This window comes from Palaemon carinicauda, chromosome 40 (genome assembly GCF_036898095.1).
Source record: "Palaemon carinicauda isolate YSFRI2023 chromosome 40, ASM3689809v2, whole genome shotgun sequence".
Classification (NCBI taxonomy): Eukaryota; Metazoa; Arthropoda; class Malacostraca; order Decapoda; family Palaemonidae; genus Palaemon; species Palaemon carinicauda.
In genome coordinates, this window is record NC_090764.1 from 41061692 (window position 1) to 41083586 (window position 21895).

At 34.6% G+C, this 21895-nt stretch overlaps 1 protein-coding gene across 5 annotated transcripts in view; it reads right to left on the reverse strand.

Moving 5' to 3' along the window:
- Positions 1 to 6966: 6966 nt before the first annotated feature.
- Positions 6967 to 21895, reverse strand: part of LOC137631723 (uncharacterized) — a 109525-nt gene continuing 94596 nt past the window's right edge. For 2 of the 5 annotated variants that reach the window (XM_068363609.1, XM_068363610.1), the window contains exons 13-15: positions 15650 to 15823; positions 14445 to 14684; positions 6967 to 13876 (exon numbers count right to left, since the gene is read on the reverse strand). In XM_068363609.1, coding sequence (XP_068219710.1) covers positions 9434 to 13876; positions 14445 to 14684; positions 15650 to 15823 — 4857 coding nt within the window. In that variant the 3' untranslated portion in view covers positions 6967 to 9433. The remainder of the gene's footprint in view (positions 13877 to 14444; positions 14685 to 15649; positions 15824 to 21895) is intronic. The other 3 variants (XM_068363613.1, XM_068363612.1, XM_068363611.1) reach the window with 3 other exon arrangements.

Sequence of the window (21895 nt, forward strand, 5' to 3'; positions counted from 1 at the left end):
TTATGCCTATTGAACTACTGTATATTGTCCAATTTCAAAAACTGAGTGAATGGCATCTCTTCCAGATGGACTTTGAAATCAACAAAGCATACTGTATTATGCAGAGCAGTTTTCACCTAAACCACCTGGTTTTGAGTCCTCTATGACCTTACCACCCCTCCAAAACTCTCTTTTTCAGAAAAGATTGGAAAATTAAATGATATATAAAAACAGAAAATTTCAGAGAAGTATTGAAATTGAAATTGTGGAATCTTAGTTTCCACTTTCTCTCTATATAAAAGCGTTGACATAACGAAATTAATAAATCGTTAATGATTTTCGTTAGTTTTCGTGACTGCATATCCAACCTGGTGTGAAAGGTTCTGACTATCGTGATAAACGCAGAAAATACCCACAATCATCAGAAGCAAATCTATAGCTAAATGGACGTGCTGGATTCCATCAAATTATGAAAATACAAAAAAGAAAAAACTAAAATTCTCTGGAACTTGAGGAATGATGACACATGGTATTTGAGGAGAAAAATAAGTGTAGTTATGGGGATCTGAAGCCCCCCATTTTCTCTTGGAGCTCCACAAACTTTGAGTGGCTAAAGTATTCTCCCTCTATAAAATAACACTCAGGAAATGAAATTCATGTCCGGTGTAGACGACCAGGTTTCAGATCAAGGGTTTTTTCATCATTTTCTGGTTTATTGTCATCATTAAAATTATTATTTTAGTTTTTTTTCTGTTTATAACTTCTGCACTTCTAATTCCTATTTCATCTTTGCCAATAATATGGAAGCTTCACTCAGTGATGGCCTGATATCATCATGCTAAGAAATCTATCTGAGACATTTCAATCCAAAGCGGTGTTTCATCCTTTTGAGACTTGTAATTGCTAGACATGATCAACATTATTATCATTATAAATTGTACAGATGGTAGCGTTGTAAGGATGTGAAATAAAATATCTTTACACTAACAATTATCCTGAGTTTTTCTCAATGCCTTTCATCATTAGAAAAATTAATAAATGTACTTTTAAGTAAAAACTACTACAGCAACGCCAATCTGAAAGTTCTAAAATTTATAGCAAATGAGTCTCTTCTCTTTTCTCTCAGTCAGTACACTTAATTTCCTAATAGCAGCCATCCATGTCATAAATAACATCTGAATTATTCACAAGCAGCCTGCAACCTGTGAATCGGCTTCACACTGCTTGATTTGTGCTTTAATTTCTCTCCCCTAAACCATAACCTTATAAAGAAAAATTGAAATCCTTCTCAAATCCACCTAGCAACCTGGCTTTATTCTATTCCACCTGATCACAGACGTTCAACTTTTACATATTACGATATCATCACTATGTTTATTCATATATTCTATACATATATTCTTACCGAATTTACATTATCAATTTCAGCTGTTTGATAAATAAAGGGGGTAGCATAGCATCAAGTGTTAAGAATTACAAAATAAAGAATGTTAAATGAAAAATACCAATGAAAAAACTCAAATTAACATTAACGAGACTGACAGAATTCAACGTATCAATAGGCATATTTGAGGTCTAGTCTAAAGTAATTTTGGAATGAAGGGTAAAATTGCTAACTGTACAGGTTGGGTGATTGTTACAATAAAGCAAGACCTGACTATGGATTGAAGATTTTATCATCATAGAGATTTCTCTATCTTGTGGAAACATGTTACTATAAATAGTATAAAAATTTATATAGATTTTCCCATGATTTTTTTGTTTTGATTTATGCAAAAAATTATAATGAAATATATCCTACTTCATATCTCATGATAAAATAGTAAAATGGTTAAGAAAAAACGCTGTTAGAACAATATACCATAAAAAGAAATCTATCTCACTTTACTCTTAATATATTGTAATTTATTGGGTAAAATGCATGACTTTTATTATAAAGATGTCATGTTAGCCACATCCTTATTAACTACAAGTTTCTTGAAGAGTGTCATTATCTGATAATATGTTGTTTATCTTGAAAACTATAAGACAATAGAAAATTATCATGATTGAATCTAATACCCATTCCAGTATACCATGAAACCCTCATCTTAAATCAAATAATTGTTAAAAGTCAACAATTTAAAAAAAAAAAAAAAAAGTAAATTACTGAGTCTTCCAAAGAAATACTACCCTGTAACCGACATTAAACAAGTACCTCTACTTTTTCAAAGGCTAATATTAGGAGACAGTTAACAATCAAAGAACAAGTTTTTCAAAGGTGGTATGAGATTAGACAGTCTTCGGCTAAAATTTCTCTTTTCCTGAACCTACCTAACTCAGTGAATTCTCACCAAGTTTTTTTAAAGGAAATAGACGAGATCCTAGACATTTAACTGTATCTATAAATAGATGTTTTAGTTTCTCCAACTAAAGATATTTTCTATTCAAAATCGTACATTTACAAATAACTAAGTGATGAAATGCTACTTCAGTTTCAGAGGATAGTGTAACCACTTGAATTTGGCATTTACAGGTCCTATCATTATTGATTCCAGTGATCTGAAAGGGACTGAAATATTGATCTTTAAGCTCTCTTCTAAGTGCAGTGCCTTTATTCAATCTAGACATTCATTCTTTAGAAAGCCTATGTTTCCAAGAAATACCTTTCAGGTCTAACTTGTTATATCCAAGTTCACTGACAATAGATACCAGATCTTCCATATTCGAATTGTGTTTAGTGCTGCCTTTGAACTGATAACTTGAGCTTTTGAGGCAACGCTGTATATTTAATCTTAAACATGAATCTGCGATATTTCATTAGATAGTATTCCAAAGCCATTGCAGATTTTAGCTTTTGCTAGTCAAATAACTATTGATAATTAAAGAAGCTAATGCATTTATCAAGTGACCATTACTAGTTTTGCTGTTATCATTCTCCCGCCATTGCAAAATTCCTTAACCGAGATCTGGAGTGCATCGCCCTATACTCCATTATACAGAGTAACATAGTAAGAAATAATAACATATAAGAAATTAACAAATAAAAGAAACTACTGATTTCTTTTACATGCCATCCTTGTAAAGAGACATCAGAGAAGTGCCTGGTAATATAGATAAGAAAACCACAGTGGATCTTGCTACAGAAAGCATAGTGATGATGGGAAACAATCGTTGGGTTTAAGGATTTTCAGTATTCACCTTCTTTTGGTATGACCCAAACCAATGCTAATCCCCTAGGGTTACAGTATGTGGAGGAATTAACAATTTCACATGAAAGACAGTAAATCATTGGAACCAGTTCATCTTCATATGTTAAATGATACCCTGAAAATATGAGTCAGATCTGATGCCTCTGTCTTGAAGAATGTAAAACCCATCTGGACCTTACAAATATGGTAAATGGGGAGCATAAGGAATTAGAGGGTACTAGCAAGCTCATCAGGAGAATTACAGTTATATAAAGTATAAATGCAGCAAAAGGAAATGTAAATCTAGAAAGATCTATTAATGCTGAGGAGGAAAGATATATTTATTTGGTAAGGAGACATTTAACTGCAAAGGGTCATGGACTTTGAAAATAAGAAAACTTATTTGCCCACCCTAGCTTAAGTTTTATGGATGAGGGGATCTGTTCATAATATAAAAGAAAAACATGACCTAACCAATACAAGCACCACAAGATTAGGGTTATGACTATCAAAGCAATAATTTTCTCATGTAAAACCAATGATGAATGTTAATCAATTCAACCTTTAAGATGCATCAAAAGTACCTTAGTGGCGCTGTATGTAGAAAAAAAAGAAGGTAAAAGACAAAGGAAGAAGTCACAAAAATTTAAGTGATGAGAAACCCAAGAGAACTGAAATATTTGAAGGCTGATAGTAGAGAAAATGTCATGAATAATGGTTCGATAGCCATGCAGCTTTCAGGTATGCTAGCTTATAAATAATTTACTCTATTTAATTAGTAACAAAAGAGCTAGAGAATCATTAATGCACATGTCAGTATAAATAGTGCTATACATTAAATTCTCTCGAGACTTCTAAGATAACACGTTACCAAGTTAGACTATTGCAGAAACTTAATTCAAAAATAAGGTTTGTGAAGGATGAACCAAATCTTGTAGGCATTGGTGAACACTCATAGGATGATAGAAGCAGAAACTAGATATCGTTGCAAGGTATCATTGCAGAGGAAAGATTCAGTATGTAATAGTCTAAGTATATGAATGATGCGAGAGGGTGTTGTTTGTCATCAGTCAACAACAGGGTTTGAGAGTAGCAAACTGGACAAAGGAGATTAATGCTAATCTATATCTGGTCTTCCCACTTCATTCCAAATATTCATCCCTGACACTAAAATGTTATTCAAAATGTCTTATCAAAATATAAAATGAATTAAATTTTCAGGTAGGTGTAACATAAAACAACCGACAATATTTTGTGAGTAAGAAAAAGACAATAAGAGTCATAGGTATATGTTTATAACACCATGTTTTCTTGCAAACAATGGTTAGGTTGAGCTGACTGCAGTTAAGGGGTCTTACATACCAATGGCATTAGAGTAATGAGGCTTAAAACATGTCCCACCATCATCCTACACAAACAAAAAGGAAACAATGGCAGTGTTTGTGGCAGATTTTCCAGACTATACTTGGGTAAATCTAGCATGTGCATTTACTTTTCCACATTGTTCATGCACAGACACATATGCACACATATATTTATGTAAATATATATATATATATATATATATATATATATATATATATATATATATATATATACATATATATATATATAAATTATATATATATATATATGTATATATATATATATATATATATATATATATATATATATATATATCTATATATATATATATATATATATATATATATATATATATATATATATATATATATATATATGTATATATATATATGTATATATATATATATATATATATATATATATATATATATATATATATATATATATATATATAAATATATATATATATATATATACATATATATATATATATATATATATATATATATATATATATATATATATATATATATATATATATATATGGAGTCTGTTGTTGCAGCAAATGGTGGAGTGGAAGCAGATGTACGTCAGAGAGTGAATGAAGGATGCAAAGTGTTGGGGGCAGTGAAGGGAGTGGTAAAGAATAGAGGGTTGGGCATGAATGTAAAGAGAGTTCTGTATGAGAAAGTGATTGTACCAACTGTGATTTATGGATCGGAGTTCTGGGGAATGAAAGTGTCGGAGAGACAGAAATTAAATGTGTTTGAGATGAAGTGTCTGAGGAGTATGGCTGGTGTATATCGAGTAGATAGGGTTAGGAACGAGGTAGTGAGGGTGAGAACGGGTGTAAGAAATGAGTTAGCAGCTAGAATGGATATGAATGTGTTGAGGTGGTTTGGCCATATTGAGAGAATGGAAAATGGCTGACTGCTAAAGAAGGTGATGAATGCAAGAGTTAATGGGAGAAGTACAAGAGGAAGGCCAAGGTTTGGGTGGATGGATGGAGTGAAAAAAGCTCTGGGTGATAGGAGGATAGATGTGAGAGAGGCAAGAGAGCGTGCTAGACATAGGAATGAATGGCGAGCGATTGTGACGCAGTTCCAGTAGGCCTTGCTGCTTCCTCTGGTCGCCTTGAATTACTGCGGAGGTAGCAGCAGTAGGGGATTCAGCATTATGAAGCTTTATCTGTGGTGGATAACGGGGGATGGTGGGCTGTGGCACCCTAGCAGTACCAGCCGAACTCAGTTGAGTCCCTTGTCAGGCTGGGAGGAACGTAGAGAGGAAAGGTCCCCCTTTTTTTTATTTGTTTGATGTCGGCTACCCCGACATATACACACATATTTATGTATATATATATATATATATATATATGTATATATAAATATATATATATATATATATATATATATATATATATATATATATATATATATATATATATATATATATATATATATAAAGTATATATATACATATATCATGAAATAAACTAAAGACTTCTATCAAGACCAGGAAATTCTATTGTCTCTTACCAAGAACGTAATCTTAAATTTCTGGCCCTTATTCTCCCTTAACTGCACATACATACAGTATATCATACAGAATTGAGACTGTAAAATCATAGCATAAATTTCAAGGAAATAAACATGCATGGACACACACAAACAAGGATATATTGAAGGATTGCCTGCCTTCTTCAGTCACCCAGACCAATGCAGAATGCCACTGCCTTTTCTTAACTATATCATATAGGATATCATAACCTTAAACTGGATTATGATATGTATTAAAAACATTCAATTGAACTAAAATGTTGAATATAATTCCACTTACTTGATATAGCGCCAGGTTACTGGAAGAATTTCTGATATCCAAAATGAATAATGATTTCTTGATATATAAATTCTATTTGATGATTTCGGGAAAATATATTCAATGTATAATAGAATCAAGTAGTTTTTTATCAGGATAACTTATTAGTTTCTTTCTCTGCTCATTTTATTATTCCACCTGAGAAGCAAAATAAACATACATTGTGACAATTTGTTTTGAATACTATAGCAACAAAAGGAAGTAAAATTAAGTATTACCTCAAAATATTTCTGTAGAAAGTGATAAGACAAAGATGAGAATGCCTGCAGTCATTTATCACCCAACCCTGTAATATGTTAGGTATAGATAATCAAAATATAACCTATTACTGAAATCTACTTGTAAATGTAAAGCAGGAAGTTCTCTATCATTACCTGACTCAATCTGAGTTCATCAATGGGAAAAGGCGCATGCACAGGCTTCTCTAAAGTATACAACGTCTGGACCTGGTGAGAGAGTTAAATTCTATTACACAATTTTCTTCTGTAATGAAATGGGTACTTTTAAAGTACTGGAGTAACCACAATTCAAACAAGATATTTCAACCTCAGTAGGTTAATAATACATATGAAATATACAATGATTTTAATGTTATACAGCACTGAAGAAGGTCGAGTGAGTTGAAAGTTAATTTTGTGTATCAAAACACATAAAGCATCACCTTATATAATTTCAAGTTCTGGGTATAAGGTGGTGGCTCCCATGGCTTTGCAATACAAAGTGTTTTGTGAACATTATGGTTAAGATACAAAAATGAAATATAAGGGAACTTACAACATGGCGATTCAGTCATCCTAATAACATAATATAATACAGATTCTAAATAAAAACGGCAGATATGTACATCCAGGGCTGACATAATGGCCTTAAGGTTACTAAAATAAATAAACCAGACAAAAAAATTGGATCAGATTCAAGAAAATAGTAATGTGGAATCTGAAAAAAACATATGGAAACTTTGTGGGATATCAGCAATATGCTGAAGCATAGGTAGTGAGGATGGGTATAAGATATACCTTGTTTTCTGGAGAGTTAAAAAAAAAAAAAGTCAAATAAAAACTAAACAGTAGTGGGCAAGCGCAGTTCAACTGTTTAGGATTTACATGCTGTGATTGCAGCTTAAGATTTATTAATTTTGTTTAGAGTTTAATTAAAAGAGTTAGTTGTGGCAGCCTAAAGAACTCCCACCAGCAACTTACAAGACTCTGAGAAATAAGCAACACTTATTCTTTTGTTCTTTGGCTTCCTTTGTACAATGTAATGCTGTCTAAGTTTTCTCTTGATATGATGATCTCTTATTGATTTATAAAGAATACTTTAGATACACTGCAAGACTGCATGGTGATTCAATCTGTTACTGGAATCCACCCTTTAAACAATATCATCATATTATTGTATGTCTAATGATTCCAGATTATGTGGAACTAGAGAGAAATGCTTTAATGTCAAATCTTTAATTAATACTCTGCCAATTTTTCACTGAATATAATGTACGTTTTTCAATAAACCATACCATGAATACAGCCACCCCTTTTAAAATCTTTTATTAAACTGCATAATGCAGCAGAGTAAACAGCATGCGTAGTGTATCATGCTTAATCATTAGCTCTTGTTACTAAGATCAATTGAGAAATTTAGACCGAATAAAATGATAAAGTAACTCAAATTAAAAGTGATTAGAGGAAAATTATGAGTAAATTAAAAATAATTAATTTATAGCTGCATTATTAAATGTGAATATCTGTTTCAAAATCTACAGTAGTCGCGTGTCTCTTGGATTTCTGACTTACTGAATTCAATTGACTGCACTGCAAAACCAAGCTTAGGGTAAAATATGAAGCATTAGCTATGACACTTTCAAATGAAACAATAATTCTGACTTATGGTCCATTACTTGGATGTAATTTGCAGGTATTTGAATTTGACAAATGGGTCGAGGTAAAGGTCCAACAAAAGGACCGAGGGTTCCCTTCACGACGCCGTTTTTACAGGAAAGGTTTTGCACACTCTGATGATGGAATGGAAGATTCGTTCTCGAACTAGAGTAATCATTTGCCTTCTCCTTGCTTTTCCTGCATGAATGAATGCTGAGTGTCATTGTTCCTAATGGAACAATCCAATGAAGATTGATTCTCTTTATATAAATGTATATACCAATCTAAGCATTTTTTACTTCAATACATTTCAAAATTTTAATTTGTTTTATGAATAAAACTTTGATTCCTTTTGGGATAATTATTCACTATATTTTCTAACATAATTCAATTGTATAAAATAAATAAATCATGCATTCATGCAACAACAGTTTGTATATGACTTTACAAAATAAAAGTTATGATTGTGAGAATCATAAAGGCTCATATAATTACAGTCATATATAAGCAAGTTTGAAAATAAAATCTTAGTTTGTTCCATGGCAGTGACAATAGACATTGTGTAAGCTGCTTGTACAGTCATCACCATAATAAAAAATAAAATAAAAAAACTCAAGCTCATTAGATCATTAATCTCGACTTTTGTATCTACTCAGTCGGCAAAGAACACCAAATATAATCATGTTACAAATTAAATTTTGCCATTTGATTTGGCCTTTGATTTTATCAGTATATTAAGATACTACAGTGATTTTCTGTAAATAAACGAAGCTTTAGTAAAAAAAAAAAATTAACGTTATTTACAGTAAACAGCTTCAGCTCACACTGCAAGAGGAGGACTTTCGGACAGGATCTACCTTGCCAGTCGCCACAGCCAACTGTAAGAAACATTAGACACCTGTATCATATTCCAGGTCCCTGTTAGAGCTCTCGCTCCTCATCATTTCACTTGTATCAATATCCCATCATTAGTAAAGTATTAGAAGAACATAGAAGACATCAATATTTTGCCTCTGATCAGGAATGATAATACAAGGCAGTGATGAGGAGTCTTGATGTATAAACAGTATATTCAAGGTAATAACTTTCACTTTTGTTAAATTCCATCCTTTGGGAAATGTTTGTCTTTACAGTTTTCCTCCTCCATAGTATAAGCATTTGATCTATATACTACATCAGTGAAGCTATTAGTTTCAAGAGAGGTATCAAAATAAAATAAATGAAGGCTAAATTTTGCAGAAGCACAATTGCAGATGTAATTGAGAACATGTTGCTCCAGCCCGGGCTTACCTCTTTTTGTTTCTGTTTCTCTTTATCCTTCTTGTTGACCTCCTTGCTCCGTTTACTTGGAACGGGTGGGAGCCTCGGCTCATCAGGCTTTTTACTGACAGCTGCCTCTACTTTACTGGTCTCTTTCTTATCTGGATCATACAAAGTGGGGTTAGTGGGCTGGTACAGAGCATGAGGAGATGTTGGTATTGTGTCTGCACTATGTTCATCAAAATTATATTTCACTTTGTGACACAGCAAACTAGACTCCTTATTCTGATGAATGGCTACTGATGGGTCCTGGTTACAACTAGTCTCACTAAGGTTAGTGCAAGCCTCAGCTCCTAGAATTCCGTCCTCTTTCAATAACAGTACGGATGGAGCTCCAGGTACATCACGATGCCTAAGAACATCTATTTTGTTCAAGGACTGGGAATGCTTTGTCACTTCTGTATCCTCTGTTATTACAGGCTCTTTTGCAGTATCTTCATCTTCCAGTTTGCTTGATATTCTATTATCTATGTTTTCTGTTGATATTTCAGGCTCTACATTTTCTGCTGACAATTTAGTACTTGTGTTTTCTGCTGATAACCCAGCATTGATGTTTTCTGTTGATAAACCAACGTTTATGATTTTTGTTGTGTTAGCATGTTGGTCCTCAGTGTTTCTACAAAGTGGAGTGGCTGACTTTTGTTTACCATCATCACTTTCAGAATCATTGTGACTGAAGAAGTCTTGGCTAAGTGAATCCATATTACACGGACTGTTTTTTCTCTTTTTCTTGTTTCCGCAGCTAGCAGGAGAATTAGAGTCTTTTTTAACCATGAAGGCAACATTATCATATTCATTAAGGCTCATGGGATCATAGGTACTGCAACGCCAAAGACTCTTTTCCATCTGGAGATTTGGAGATTCACCTCTTTCATTTATAGGAACCCTCTCTAAAGAGCTTTCCCGAGATAACTCCTTGCTCTCATTAATACGTTCCTCACCATTGATTCCTTCACTATCATAAAGAGTTTCTTTAAAATTTTGGTTAACTGATAAAGAATCTATTTCCTTTTCTTTACATAATTCAGAGATGTTTTCAGTACTTTCAGACACCTTTTCAGGGTTCATCTTATTCATATCTTCAATTTTTTCATCTTCCTTCAAATAAGTTTCACTAACACTTTCATCATTTATATCTGTTTTAATATCACTTAATTTTCTCAAATCACTTTCACTTTCGTTACTTTTTTCAATATCTTCTGTCAGCTTAGTAATAGGCTCTTTTTCAGGTCCAGATACGCTGCCATTTACATCTAAATTGTGTTCCCTTGGTAAACTGGAAATATATTTTTTATACATCCAAGGATCTAAATCGGCTTCATTACTTTTTGTACGAATAACTTCTTCAGCCATATCTGAGAAACACCTCTTTTCACATATATTATCATAACTAGATTCAGTTCTTAATTCTTGAGACTCTGCCTCCTTTTGTGGAACACTGACATGCACTTTGAAAAGTTGACTGGTTTCCTTATCATCTTTTGCATTTTCTTCATTAACAGATGTCTTGCACTCTTCCAATAAAGTTTTGCTACCTTCATTTTGTACATGTATACCTCTTTTTACTATTGCAGCATAACTTTTTTCCTTGTTATCATTCACTCTTTCTAGAATACTATTGTTTGAGTTTCTTTCTGAACTCTCCTTTGTCAACTTAGCACCTACTGAAGCAAGACTAGCATCAAACTTAGCAAGGCAATCGTCCATCTTATTTATGGCTGTTCTTTCTAAATTACTTTTAACTACAGAAGCGTAAGTTTTCACTTCTTTATCCTTGCTTGTGTTTTTACAATTATCCTGTGTTTCTTTACAAGAAATATCACTTTCTGCAGTTTGTGGTGGCTGACCTTCTAAGAGATTACCCTCTCTAGAAATGCTTACAACTTCTATGTTTTTAGACTCTGGGGTTTCCAAAAGTTTTTTCTGGCATGGATTGGCATTATTGTCTTTGTCCCATGTCATATGAATGAAAATCTTTTGGTCTTCCTTTTCTGCCATCACTTGCTCTCCAGCAACTGATGCAACATTTTCTTGATTGAAAGCATCCTGTTCAGTTAGTTGTTGGCCAGTTTCTTTCAGTTCTTTTGCTGCCAACTGAATATCATTTACAGAATTCTTAACATCTTCACATTCATCATCTTCACCAAAGCAAACAGATTCTTCTATACTTTCTGTATTTTCCGAACTTACAAGATTCATCGTATCTGACAAGTCAGTGTCCTCAACAAATTCATCAACATAAAGCTGTTCACTTACAGAATCTTTTGGTAAATCTCTGATTTTACTCTCTGAAAATGATAAACTAGAATCATAACCACTTGTCTGCGAATCTGATTTTTGTAGATTTCCTTCTGCGATATGACCACTAATGGAATATTGATTAGGACCTGTAAGAAAATCCTGGTTAGTTACTTCTATATCTATGTTAGGGGTTCTTTTTTCTAATGATTCATATGAGTTACTCACCACTTTTGGAATTATAAGACCTGAGTGGAACTCCTCTGATAGGCCAGTACCTTTTTTCTCAACAGTTTCTTTGTCTTGTTGGTTATCATCTATAACAATTGATGGTATGTCCACCTGTTGTGATATACATTCTTTTGTTAGTTTCTCAGGTGTTTCTGAGGGTACATTTTCTGCTATTTCATCTTTATGAAATAATTCTGCACATTCAAAGGATGATTTTATTCCAGGTTCCTCTTCAGATATATCATCAATTTCAGCCTCACTTCTAAGATCTTCACTTTCACCGCTACTCACCTCTTCCTCTCCCGATTCTCTTTCTTCTTCTTCTTCCCCATCTTCATCAAAATCTTCTTCTTCATCGCATTCTTCTTCCTCATCTTCCTCTTCTTCCTCTTCATCTTCTCCCTCCTCCTCTTCAAGAATTTCATCCTCCTCTTCATCTGTTTCATCTTCTTCCCTGTCTTTTGCATCACTATCTTGATTCCAGGACCCAGACTGGGAAAATTCAGAAGCTGTAACAATTTCACTCATCTCACTCATATCCATGTCCAACATTTCTGTGGGCTCACTGGTTTCACTTGCATTATCAAGCCAATGCTTCTCTTGGAAAAATTCTTCTGCCTTTGGTATAGTTTTTCTGACGTCTCCTTCTTGTAATGCTTTGTCATTTCTCCACCATGGAATGTGATCAGATACAATGTCAGTTGAGGGCCTTTCCCCTTCACTTGCACTGTACATAATACTACTATTGCTAATAAGGCTATCTGTTGCATCTTCATAATCATCCGTTCGAGTAGACTCCTCTACTTCATCACCAGACAACTCAGAATCAAACCCAATACATTCACCCTTTTCTTCACTCATTTGTTTTTTTATTAAATATCTTTCATAATATTGAACAGTAGCCAAACTTTTTTTTAACCCCTCTGGTTTTTCTGGCTGCAATTCTTCTGTGTACCACCAAGGAACTTCATCATCTTTGAAAAATTCTTTAGCAGATACTGCCTTTTCTTTTTCTTGTTGCCACCAGGGTGTCTCTTCTTTGAAGAATTCTTTTGCTGACATAATCCTCTCTGAGTCATCCTCTTGCCACCATGGTTTTTCTTCTTCAAAGAAGTCTTTGGCTAAAACTTTATCTTGTTGCCACCAAGGCTTATCGTCATCTTTAAAGAACTCTTTAGCTGATATTACATTTGACTTTTGACTCTCAGATTTCCACCATGGTGAGTCATGTGTGAAATATTCTTTGGGTGAACCTTCCTTTTCTTCTTCTTCTTCTTCACCCTCATCTTCCTCCTTATTCTCTTTTCCGCCTGCCCACCACGGTTGCTCTTCTTTAAAGTACTCCTTTGCTGATATAACCTTAGACTTATCCAAGTTTTCTCGGGCATCCCTCCACCAGCATTCATCATCCCTATTGAAGTCAGATGAAGAAAATTCACTCTTCTCTTCACTAGAATTTTTATCATCCTCTTCATCATTTTCCCACCAGTTACTTTCCTCCTTGAAGAATTCTTTAGCTGATATTACTTTTTGCTTTTCTTGCCATGTGTCCCAGAATTCAGCTTGTTCTTCTTCAACAAGGTCCTTTGCTGAGATCACTTTTGGTTTTTCCTCAAATTCTTCCAGCCAAGCACAATCCTCTTCTCCAAATGCTTCCTTGACAGAAAGAACTTCATATGCATTTGACATTTTCCAGTAGGCGTCCGATTCATTGTAGTCGTCCTCCTCTGACTTATTTTGGTCATCTTCTTCTTCCTCTTCTTCACACTCCCGTAGAGCCTCCTCAGAAGTGGTGAAGTCCCCATCCTCAGTGATAATTGCATCCTAAATTAGTATACATGCATTCAGAAACTAAAGCCTCAGAAAGAGGTAAACAAGACAAGACAAGTCCTACACTGAGAGTCTTGTCTGGTGTTGCGGCCTCTAATGGCGCCTTGTAAGTCTGACTGGGAGTTTAAAAGCCCTGATGGTTAAGCAAGGCCAAACAAACGACTTAAAAAGATTTTGTAAAGGTTACAAAAGTAATCATCAGGAAAAGCTAAAAAAGATTTTTTTTTACATGAGTTTCAAGAAAAATCTAGGAAGCAACACTTACCCTAAGTGAATGAACATTGCAAAAATAAAGATGATGCTAGTAAGCAAAATTATTCACAAGACAGTATTGGATTATATGGACAAAATGGATATTTTAAGGATAACATAAAAGAGGAGGGATGACAAATAAGTAAAGAAGAAACAATGGGAATGTAATTTTTTCTGATATTCATTTTTTTTTCTTCAAAATATAGTATGAGAAGGATGGGACTAATATTTTCAGTTCTTTAATCAGTTTAAATTACTAAAAGATTTTTCTGACTATGCAAACAGGTTGCCATTTTCTAACTTTACTTACTTCAAAGAGCCTATAAATGTCTTCAACAACTACTGTTTTGTCGTCTTCGTGCTTAGGTTTCTTCTCAACTAAAGCTGCCATCTGTCTAAGGATATCATAAAATCCCCGTCTTTTGGCTTCTTCCCTAGGATTGACACCTGTTCCTTCAACCTCAGCAAACTGATCTGCACCAGCCATTACCAATCTTACTACTTTGTCAGCATCATTGTGCCGAACGGCAAAATATAAATGCTTCAGTAACTGAAAAGAAAAGTTTATCAAAAAAGGGTATATTTTGGCATTGTAATTATGTATGAGCTATATTCGTGTAATATACATATACAATATGTTAATAAACAAAGAACAGGGACCTTTCAATGAAAGTAGGCAATTTATATTATGACTTAAACATTGACACCTTACATGATTTCTTCAACAAAATCATGTACTGTACAAAGGAAGTACCTTTTGAGAGTGAAAAAAGACAGTACAGTATTCATAAGTTTTTATCATATAATTGATACACTTAAAGACTAAAGTGCAGTGCAAAACTAAAGATACTTCAGACACCTATTTAAAAGTTGGAGCAGCAATAGCAGCTTGTCAACTGTCTTATAGCACACCAATATCCACATTTCTAAGACATATTAATATGGAAGCACTATTTTTTTCAAAACTTTTGTCACAACACAAGTTTAGCATTGCCAAAAGCTGCCTTTCCTACCTTCTTTTAAAAACTTCCAGATTGCAGTCTTGAACATTGAAATATCTATTAACATTCTTTATAAAATTATCAAAATAACTTCATCCTTTGGTCCTTTCATTTAGTTGGACTATCAATTACACCTGCCATCTTTTTCAAGATGGTCTATCTAGTTTTTTTGTGTGTTTTTCCAAGTTATACCCTACATCTTTTTTTTCGCAGGAAACACCACACATTACAACTTCTCTATAATATAATTTGCCAGATCACTACTACCTGATTTCTCTACTTTCATTCCTTATGAGATATCTTTACAGATGAATAAAATTAATAAATTACAGATTACAACAGTAAAAACTATTTGATTTTATACTTCGTAATCCATGGAGAATCTCATGCTAGTTTTTTTTGTAGTTGTTGAAATACTTAAAGAGAAATTCTGTTAAATATTGTAATAAGTCAGTGAAAAGGATTGAACTTGACTAAACTACATTAATGAGACTGCACTTATGATGCCCCTTACTAGATTAGAGTAAAGATGGCCTTCTTTGTTTGTGATAGTAGTGTTGGCCTTATAATCTAACAGCATCTGGACTGTGTCAATGGAACCTTCTTTAGCTGCCCAGTGCAATGCAGTTCGCCCCATCCAGTCTTGACAGTTGACGTCAGCCCCAGCATCCAGAAGAACTTGCATGATCTGAATAGAAAAAAAAAGGACATGAGCACCGTAAGATATACCATGCAGTTAGACAGCAATATGCAAGGCGGCCTAATATCATATCTTTCTTTTTGGCCATTGATTTTCACAACTACAAGAAATGGGAACTACATTAAAACTATTTAAGTTTCTGTATGATGGGGTAGATTAAACAATCAAACCCTTTTTGAGTTGAGAAGGATATTGATTACAGTTTGCCTAGTAAAGTACGATCAACCCCTGGCCCCACCTCCAGTGTTTTCTAGCCTTTCATTTTTCATTAATTCCCCTTTTTTTTCTTTTTCCCTAAATATCCTTATTTCTTAATTTCAACCTGCTTCAGTTTCCCTCTATCTTACAAGAACAAATACTTCGAGAAAACCTATTCGCGTCTAAAATAAGACTCAGTAGTATTATTAAACTATAACAACAACAACAACAACAACAACAACAACAACAACAATAATAATAATAATAATAATAACAATAATCAAACTAACTTGAATACATATTGAAGGTACAGTATTAATTCTGCATATGACTTCATTATTTTTGAAAAATGACATAAATAAAAGACAGAAATTGCCCATACAATATAAATGTATTCAACTTTTAAAATTGTACTTACTGTACTTGGTTCGTAATTTTCTTTAAATCTTTATCTATAAACTTATTTCTTATATTTATTATTCAATGCTGCAAAAATACTTTTACCCTTATACTGTATACATAAATGTATATATAAATACATATAGTGTATAATAATAATAATAATAATAATAATAATAATAATAATAATAATAATAATGATAACACAAATGATAAAGCTTCTTCAATGTAAAATTAGCGTTAATACTCTGCATACTTGTAAAATGTATTTTATGCTGTTTCCATTGCCATTTTGAATTCTGAAGACAGATATTGAATTAGCAAGATAGAAATATAAGAGGCTACTCTATATAACAGATTTTGATCAAAGTGAAAAATCTATTTTTGGGTGAGAGGGCCATGTCATCCTGATGGAAGGGTTCCTATAGGTAGCCTTCTAAGGGATATTTGCTACAGTGATACTCCCAGAGAATTAAACCAAAGGTCTCCAGGATTCCAACTCCTGGCGCGAGTATCCAGTAAAGAATATCGCATAATATAAGGGGACGTATTCCAAATACGGCACATGGCAATCTTCACCCCGAATAGATTTAACGCTTCAATGTAAGGGGGAAGAGTGGCAAAAGAAAGGGGTGCCGTTCTAGGTACCCAGTGGATCTCCTTCCCTACTACTACTACGACACCATTCCTATTCTTGCCGTTAAACGGAAATGGCCATAGATAAAGTAATTTTGGGAGGGATCGGCAAAAGAGAGGGTTCCATCAGGACGACATGGCCCTCTCACCCAAAAATAGATTTTTCACTTTGATCAAAATCCCTTTTTTTTGGGCTCAGGCCATGTCGTGCTGATGGAAGTATGCTAGAGAATTGTCTTGAAATTACTATTAGCTGTGGGTTTGTGTATGTGCCTTCCACCTTGAATAGATTTCCTTATCTGGTCTACTAGACCTACAGTATATGTGAAATTCCAGAGATCTGTCCCGTCCACTAAACCTGGAGCTGCTTTAGTGCCTCCTGTCCCAAGCAGGGAAAATGTCGATATCGACAATAAGGATTCAAGGTTTGTATAATTTGCCTAACTACCTAACGTTATAGCTTAATACCGGGAAGTGTCGCCCTACTGACTAAATAAAAGGTGAATGTAGCGGGCGACTGCAATCGTAAAATGGCTGCCTCCGGTCTCAGCAACGCTCACCCAAACACACTTAAATTATTGAAATTTAACTATGAAAAGGGAGACTAAAATTATACACAGGAAAGAATTAATACTCAACTTTCCAGAAGATGAAGATGCTGGAGATTGCATGATGATACTTAAAAAAACTAGTAACAAAACACCGGGCAAACGGGGAGCACAACACGCTTAGCAGGCTACTAGAAAAGGAATGGCGTCATAGTAGTAGTAGGGAAGGAGGTCCACCGGTTACCTAGAATGACACCTCTTCTTTGGCCACTCTTCCCCCTTACATCAAAGAGTTAAATTTATTCGGGGTGAAGATTGCTATGTGTCGTATCTAGAATATGTCCCCTGATATTATGCGATATCCTTTATTGGATACTCGCGCCAAGAGTTGGAATCCTGGAGACCTTTGGTTTAATTCTCTGGGAGTATCACTGTAGCAAATATCCCTTAGAAGGCTACCTAAAGGAACCCTTCCATCTGGACGACATGGCCTCAGCCAAAAAATAAATACAATCTTCTTGGTATTCTCCCCGGTAGTTGCTAAAACACAGAAAGCATTTGATGTTACATTTATTTGACATACTTCATACAGTAGCCTAAATGCACAGTGGTCTAATTTCCTATGATTCTGATGCTGTAAGTATGATTTTACACAGGTCTCCACTTTCTCAAAAGAAAACACAACTTTGATGGCCAAAACAGGGCTTTTACCATCCTCCTGCTGCTTTAAAAAATCCTGAGCGTGTTTGTCGCCTGAAAATCATCACAAATGGGGGAAATGCTTAAAGACCCAGATTTTACCAGTTGTGTATTAGGACATATACCTTCCATGATAAGTGATCCAGAACAGGAGAGGAAAACCCTTTTGTTCAATGATGTAAACATGTCTACATTTGGTCGACCCAATCACTTCCAAATTTATAGACATACTGATGAATGTAAAGATGTTTGTTTGGAAGAACGTGACTCTTTGTTTTTCTGATCTTCTAAGATATCTGATTTTTACAGAATAAAACTGAGGAAGACGGTTTATTTCTCTTAAATTTGTCCAAGTTAGTAGCACCTCTGCTATCCTGTACAGGGATTGTGACCTTGTCCCTAGCTAATAGCACAGTCTTCCCTAACACCGGTGGTTCCTGGTCCTGAAAAGCCTCCTTGAATATTGCAAGAAGCTCTTGGCAACTGATGGGGAGAGTTGACTCCTGTGTCATCCATTTCCCTGACAGATGCAAATGACCCAGAGCTGCTCTCTCTCCTTCCCGTAAAGCATTTGCAAACAGAGAAAGGTCAGGAATTTTTATTTCCAAGGAAACTCCCTTGAATAACTGCCTGTGACTGTCAAATCACCTCAGCAATTGTAGTTGATTTTTCATAAATGGAATTGAGATTGTGTTTAGATGAACTATTCTGTTCCAATGTAGATTGAGATGAAATTTGACAACCCTCACCTTTAGGCATCCCATCAAAATGGATTCCTCTATGGCAGTCATGGTCCTTAAATGTCTCACCCCCATTTGAATTGACATAGAATTCAGCATTTTTAACTTTTTCAACAATAAAGGACAGGATTGAATCCTCTAACAGTAAAACCCAAAAGGAACTGCTGCTATCATCATTACCAAATATAGTGACTTCTGAGTTGGAACCAGATGAGATTCTTCAAATGACCAGGAACCCAACATCATTCCAGTAACCTGCATAACCACACTTGCTAACCATTTGAACGAATCACTCAAAGACTGCTGTTTATCCAAGTACAAAGGAACTCTTAGTCCAAAAATTCTTAACCTTTTCAAAATGAGGGACATCATTCTGGTAAACACTCTTGAGATAAAAATATAGGCACTTGAAATGGTAAACCTTTGACTCGTTGACGAAACAAAGTTGTTTCCTCAAATTAAAATTAATAGGAATGAAAATACTGTATATGCATCTGAGTGGTTGACACTCAATCTTTTTTTTTTATAGCCACAAAATATGTCGAGGCTGTTTCCATAGAAAACTTGGGGAGAACTATAAACTTGAGGGTCAAGGCATCTAGAACTGGAGCCCAACCACAGAAGCATTGGAAATCAGGAATAACCTGTTGTAAAACCCCAGAGTAGGTTTAAGACCTCTTCTATGACATCTTTACCCAGAAGCTTCACATTTTCTATTTCAAAAACTAAGGCTGTGCTGTATTCATTAAATAACTTGGATACAGAACTGGCTTTCTTTGAAAATGGAGGATTGGAGCTTTGAGGTATCTGGTAACCTTCTTTATCTACAACTAAAATCCAAGGAACGAAGGCTTTTCCAAGCGGGATAAAAGTGGGAAAGTCTTCCACCTACTGGAATTTGCAAGAAAAAACTGTCAGTGTTCTCTGATAAGATCTTTGAGTTTGATTGGTAATCCTTCTGGAACATCTACTAGAGGAGAACCATGATGATCTACCACTGTTATGAAAGGAATTCTTAAGTACTTTTTTCCCTGTTGGAGCCCTTGGGCTTATAGCATCCCACTTTTCCAACTAAAGTTGTAGCTTAGCAAGTACAGTAATAATAATAATAATAATAATAATAATAATAATAATAATAATAATAATAATAAGGCAGTTGAAACTTGAGAATCCCTAGAACAAAGATCTCAAAGCATCACTTTCAGTCCTGGTGCCCACTTATTCTATCAATCCTGTCAACATAAAAAAGTACCTCAAATAGGTAAGACATTAGGGAATATTTCTGTACACAGGGACTGGTCCCACCATTGAGACATATACTGGTTCTCTTTTCTTAATCACAAAATGCACAAAAGGTTGCCACAGCCTCAATAACATCATCTGAAACAGGTTGTTTTTAATAGGTAAAATCATCCAATATCAATTCAAATTCTTATAGCCTGCTATAGGGATACAAATAACCCTTTAACAGAATCTGCAAAAGGAGAGTGTTTCAAGTATACATTCTTCTTTATTACCCACAAACAGCACTTCTTTAGTAAAGCAGTTGGTAGAGGTAAAGGTGTCAGATTCCAGTTCTAGTTTCATAATAATAAATGCTCACCAGAATGTCAGGCGGGCAAGCCCCACCTCCACTGTGGTGACCAACCCCAGCAGTGACCTCCCCAGTAAACAGCTTAAACTAATGGTCCTAAGCTGGGATTGATCTAACGCCTTGTGAATGCTAGGTGAACACTTTACCACTGTACAAGCCAGAAGGCTACATTGAAAGATTTACAAGTAATAGCAGTAATGATGGGGTCAAAGCAGGAAATTAAATAATACTCTGGAACAAGATTGGGTAATTGCACAAGTCAAAACTTCTTTGCTGTATAGAAGGCTTCAACACTAGACAAGAACCAGAATTACCATCCTTTCTTTGTATTTGAGATACCAACTCATCGATTCTATCCTAAATGAAATTGGAAAGCTAAGGGGTATAAATAGTTTTAAAAGTAGCTGCCTCAAAAGTCTTGGAAGACTAAGCAGCAACAGAGCCTACCTTAAGCAAATTATTTGCATATTTTCAATATTAATCTTACCCGATGATCATGTAGCTGTCAACTCTGTTGCCCGACAGAAATCTAAGGTCGGGATACGCCAGCGATCGCTATACAGGTGGGGGTGTACACAACAGCGCCATCTGTGAGTAGGTACTCAAGTACTTCTTGTCAACAAGAACTCAATTTTTCCTCTGTCGTGCCACCGGCAAGACCTACTAATACGCCGTCCCTAACTGGATTTGTTTTCACAACTTTTTGATGAAGTACACTATTCCAGTTTTGAGCTTTCGCTATGCAGGGGTTTTATCTTCATTTCAAAACTTGAACTCGTTTTGGATAGATTTTATTATGGTGACGAAGAGGGTTTGGACTCTCTTTCACTTTTAAATGGCCGACCCTTCCCTTAGACGGAAGTGTTGGTGTCGAAGAGAGTATAGACTCTCTTTCACTTTTAATGACCCACCCTTCCCTTAGACGGAAGTGTGTTTAGGTTTTTGGTAATTTTGCTTAACAAGTTATAGATTTATTTTATATCTCTCCGCCATTTATAGGCCTCTTCGATTAACTTTCCATTTATTATAAACTTATAAAAATTAATTTTTATGTTTCTTTATATGCGACCTTTCCTAATAGTAGGCGGTCCTTACTTGGAACCGAAGTTAATTAACATTGAGCCCGTCATATCGTTTTTCCTGTTAAGAATTTATGCTATTTTAATTTTAATGTTTTTGAAAGAATTTCTTTGATAGTCTCGTACTGTTTTCAAAGTTGAACTAACGTTTAGTTTAGTCTCCGCAG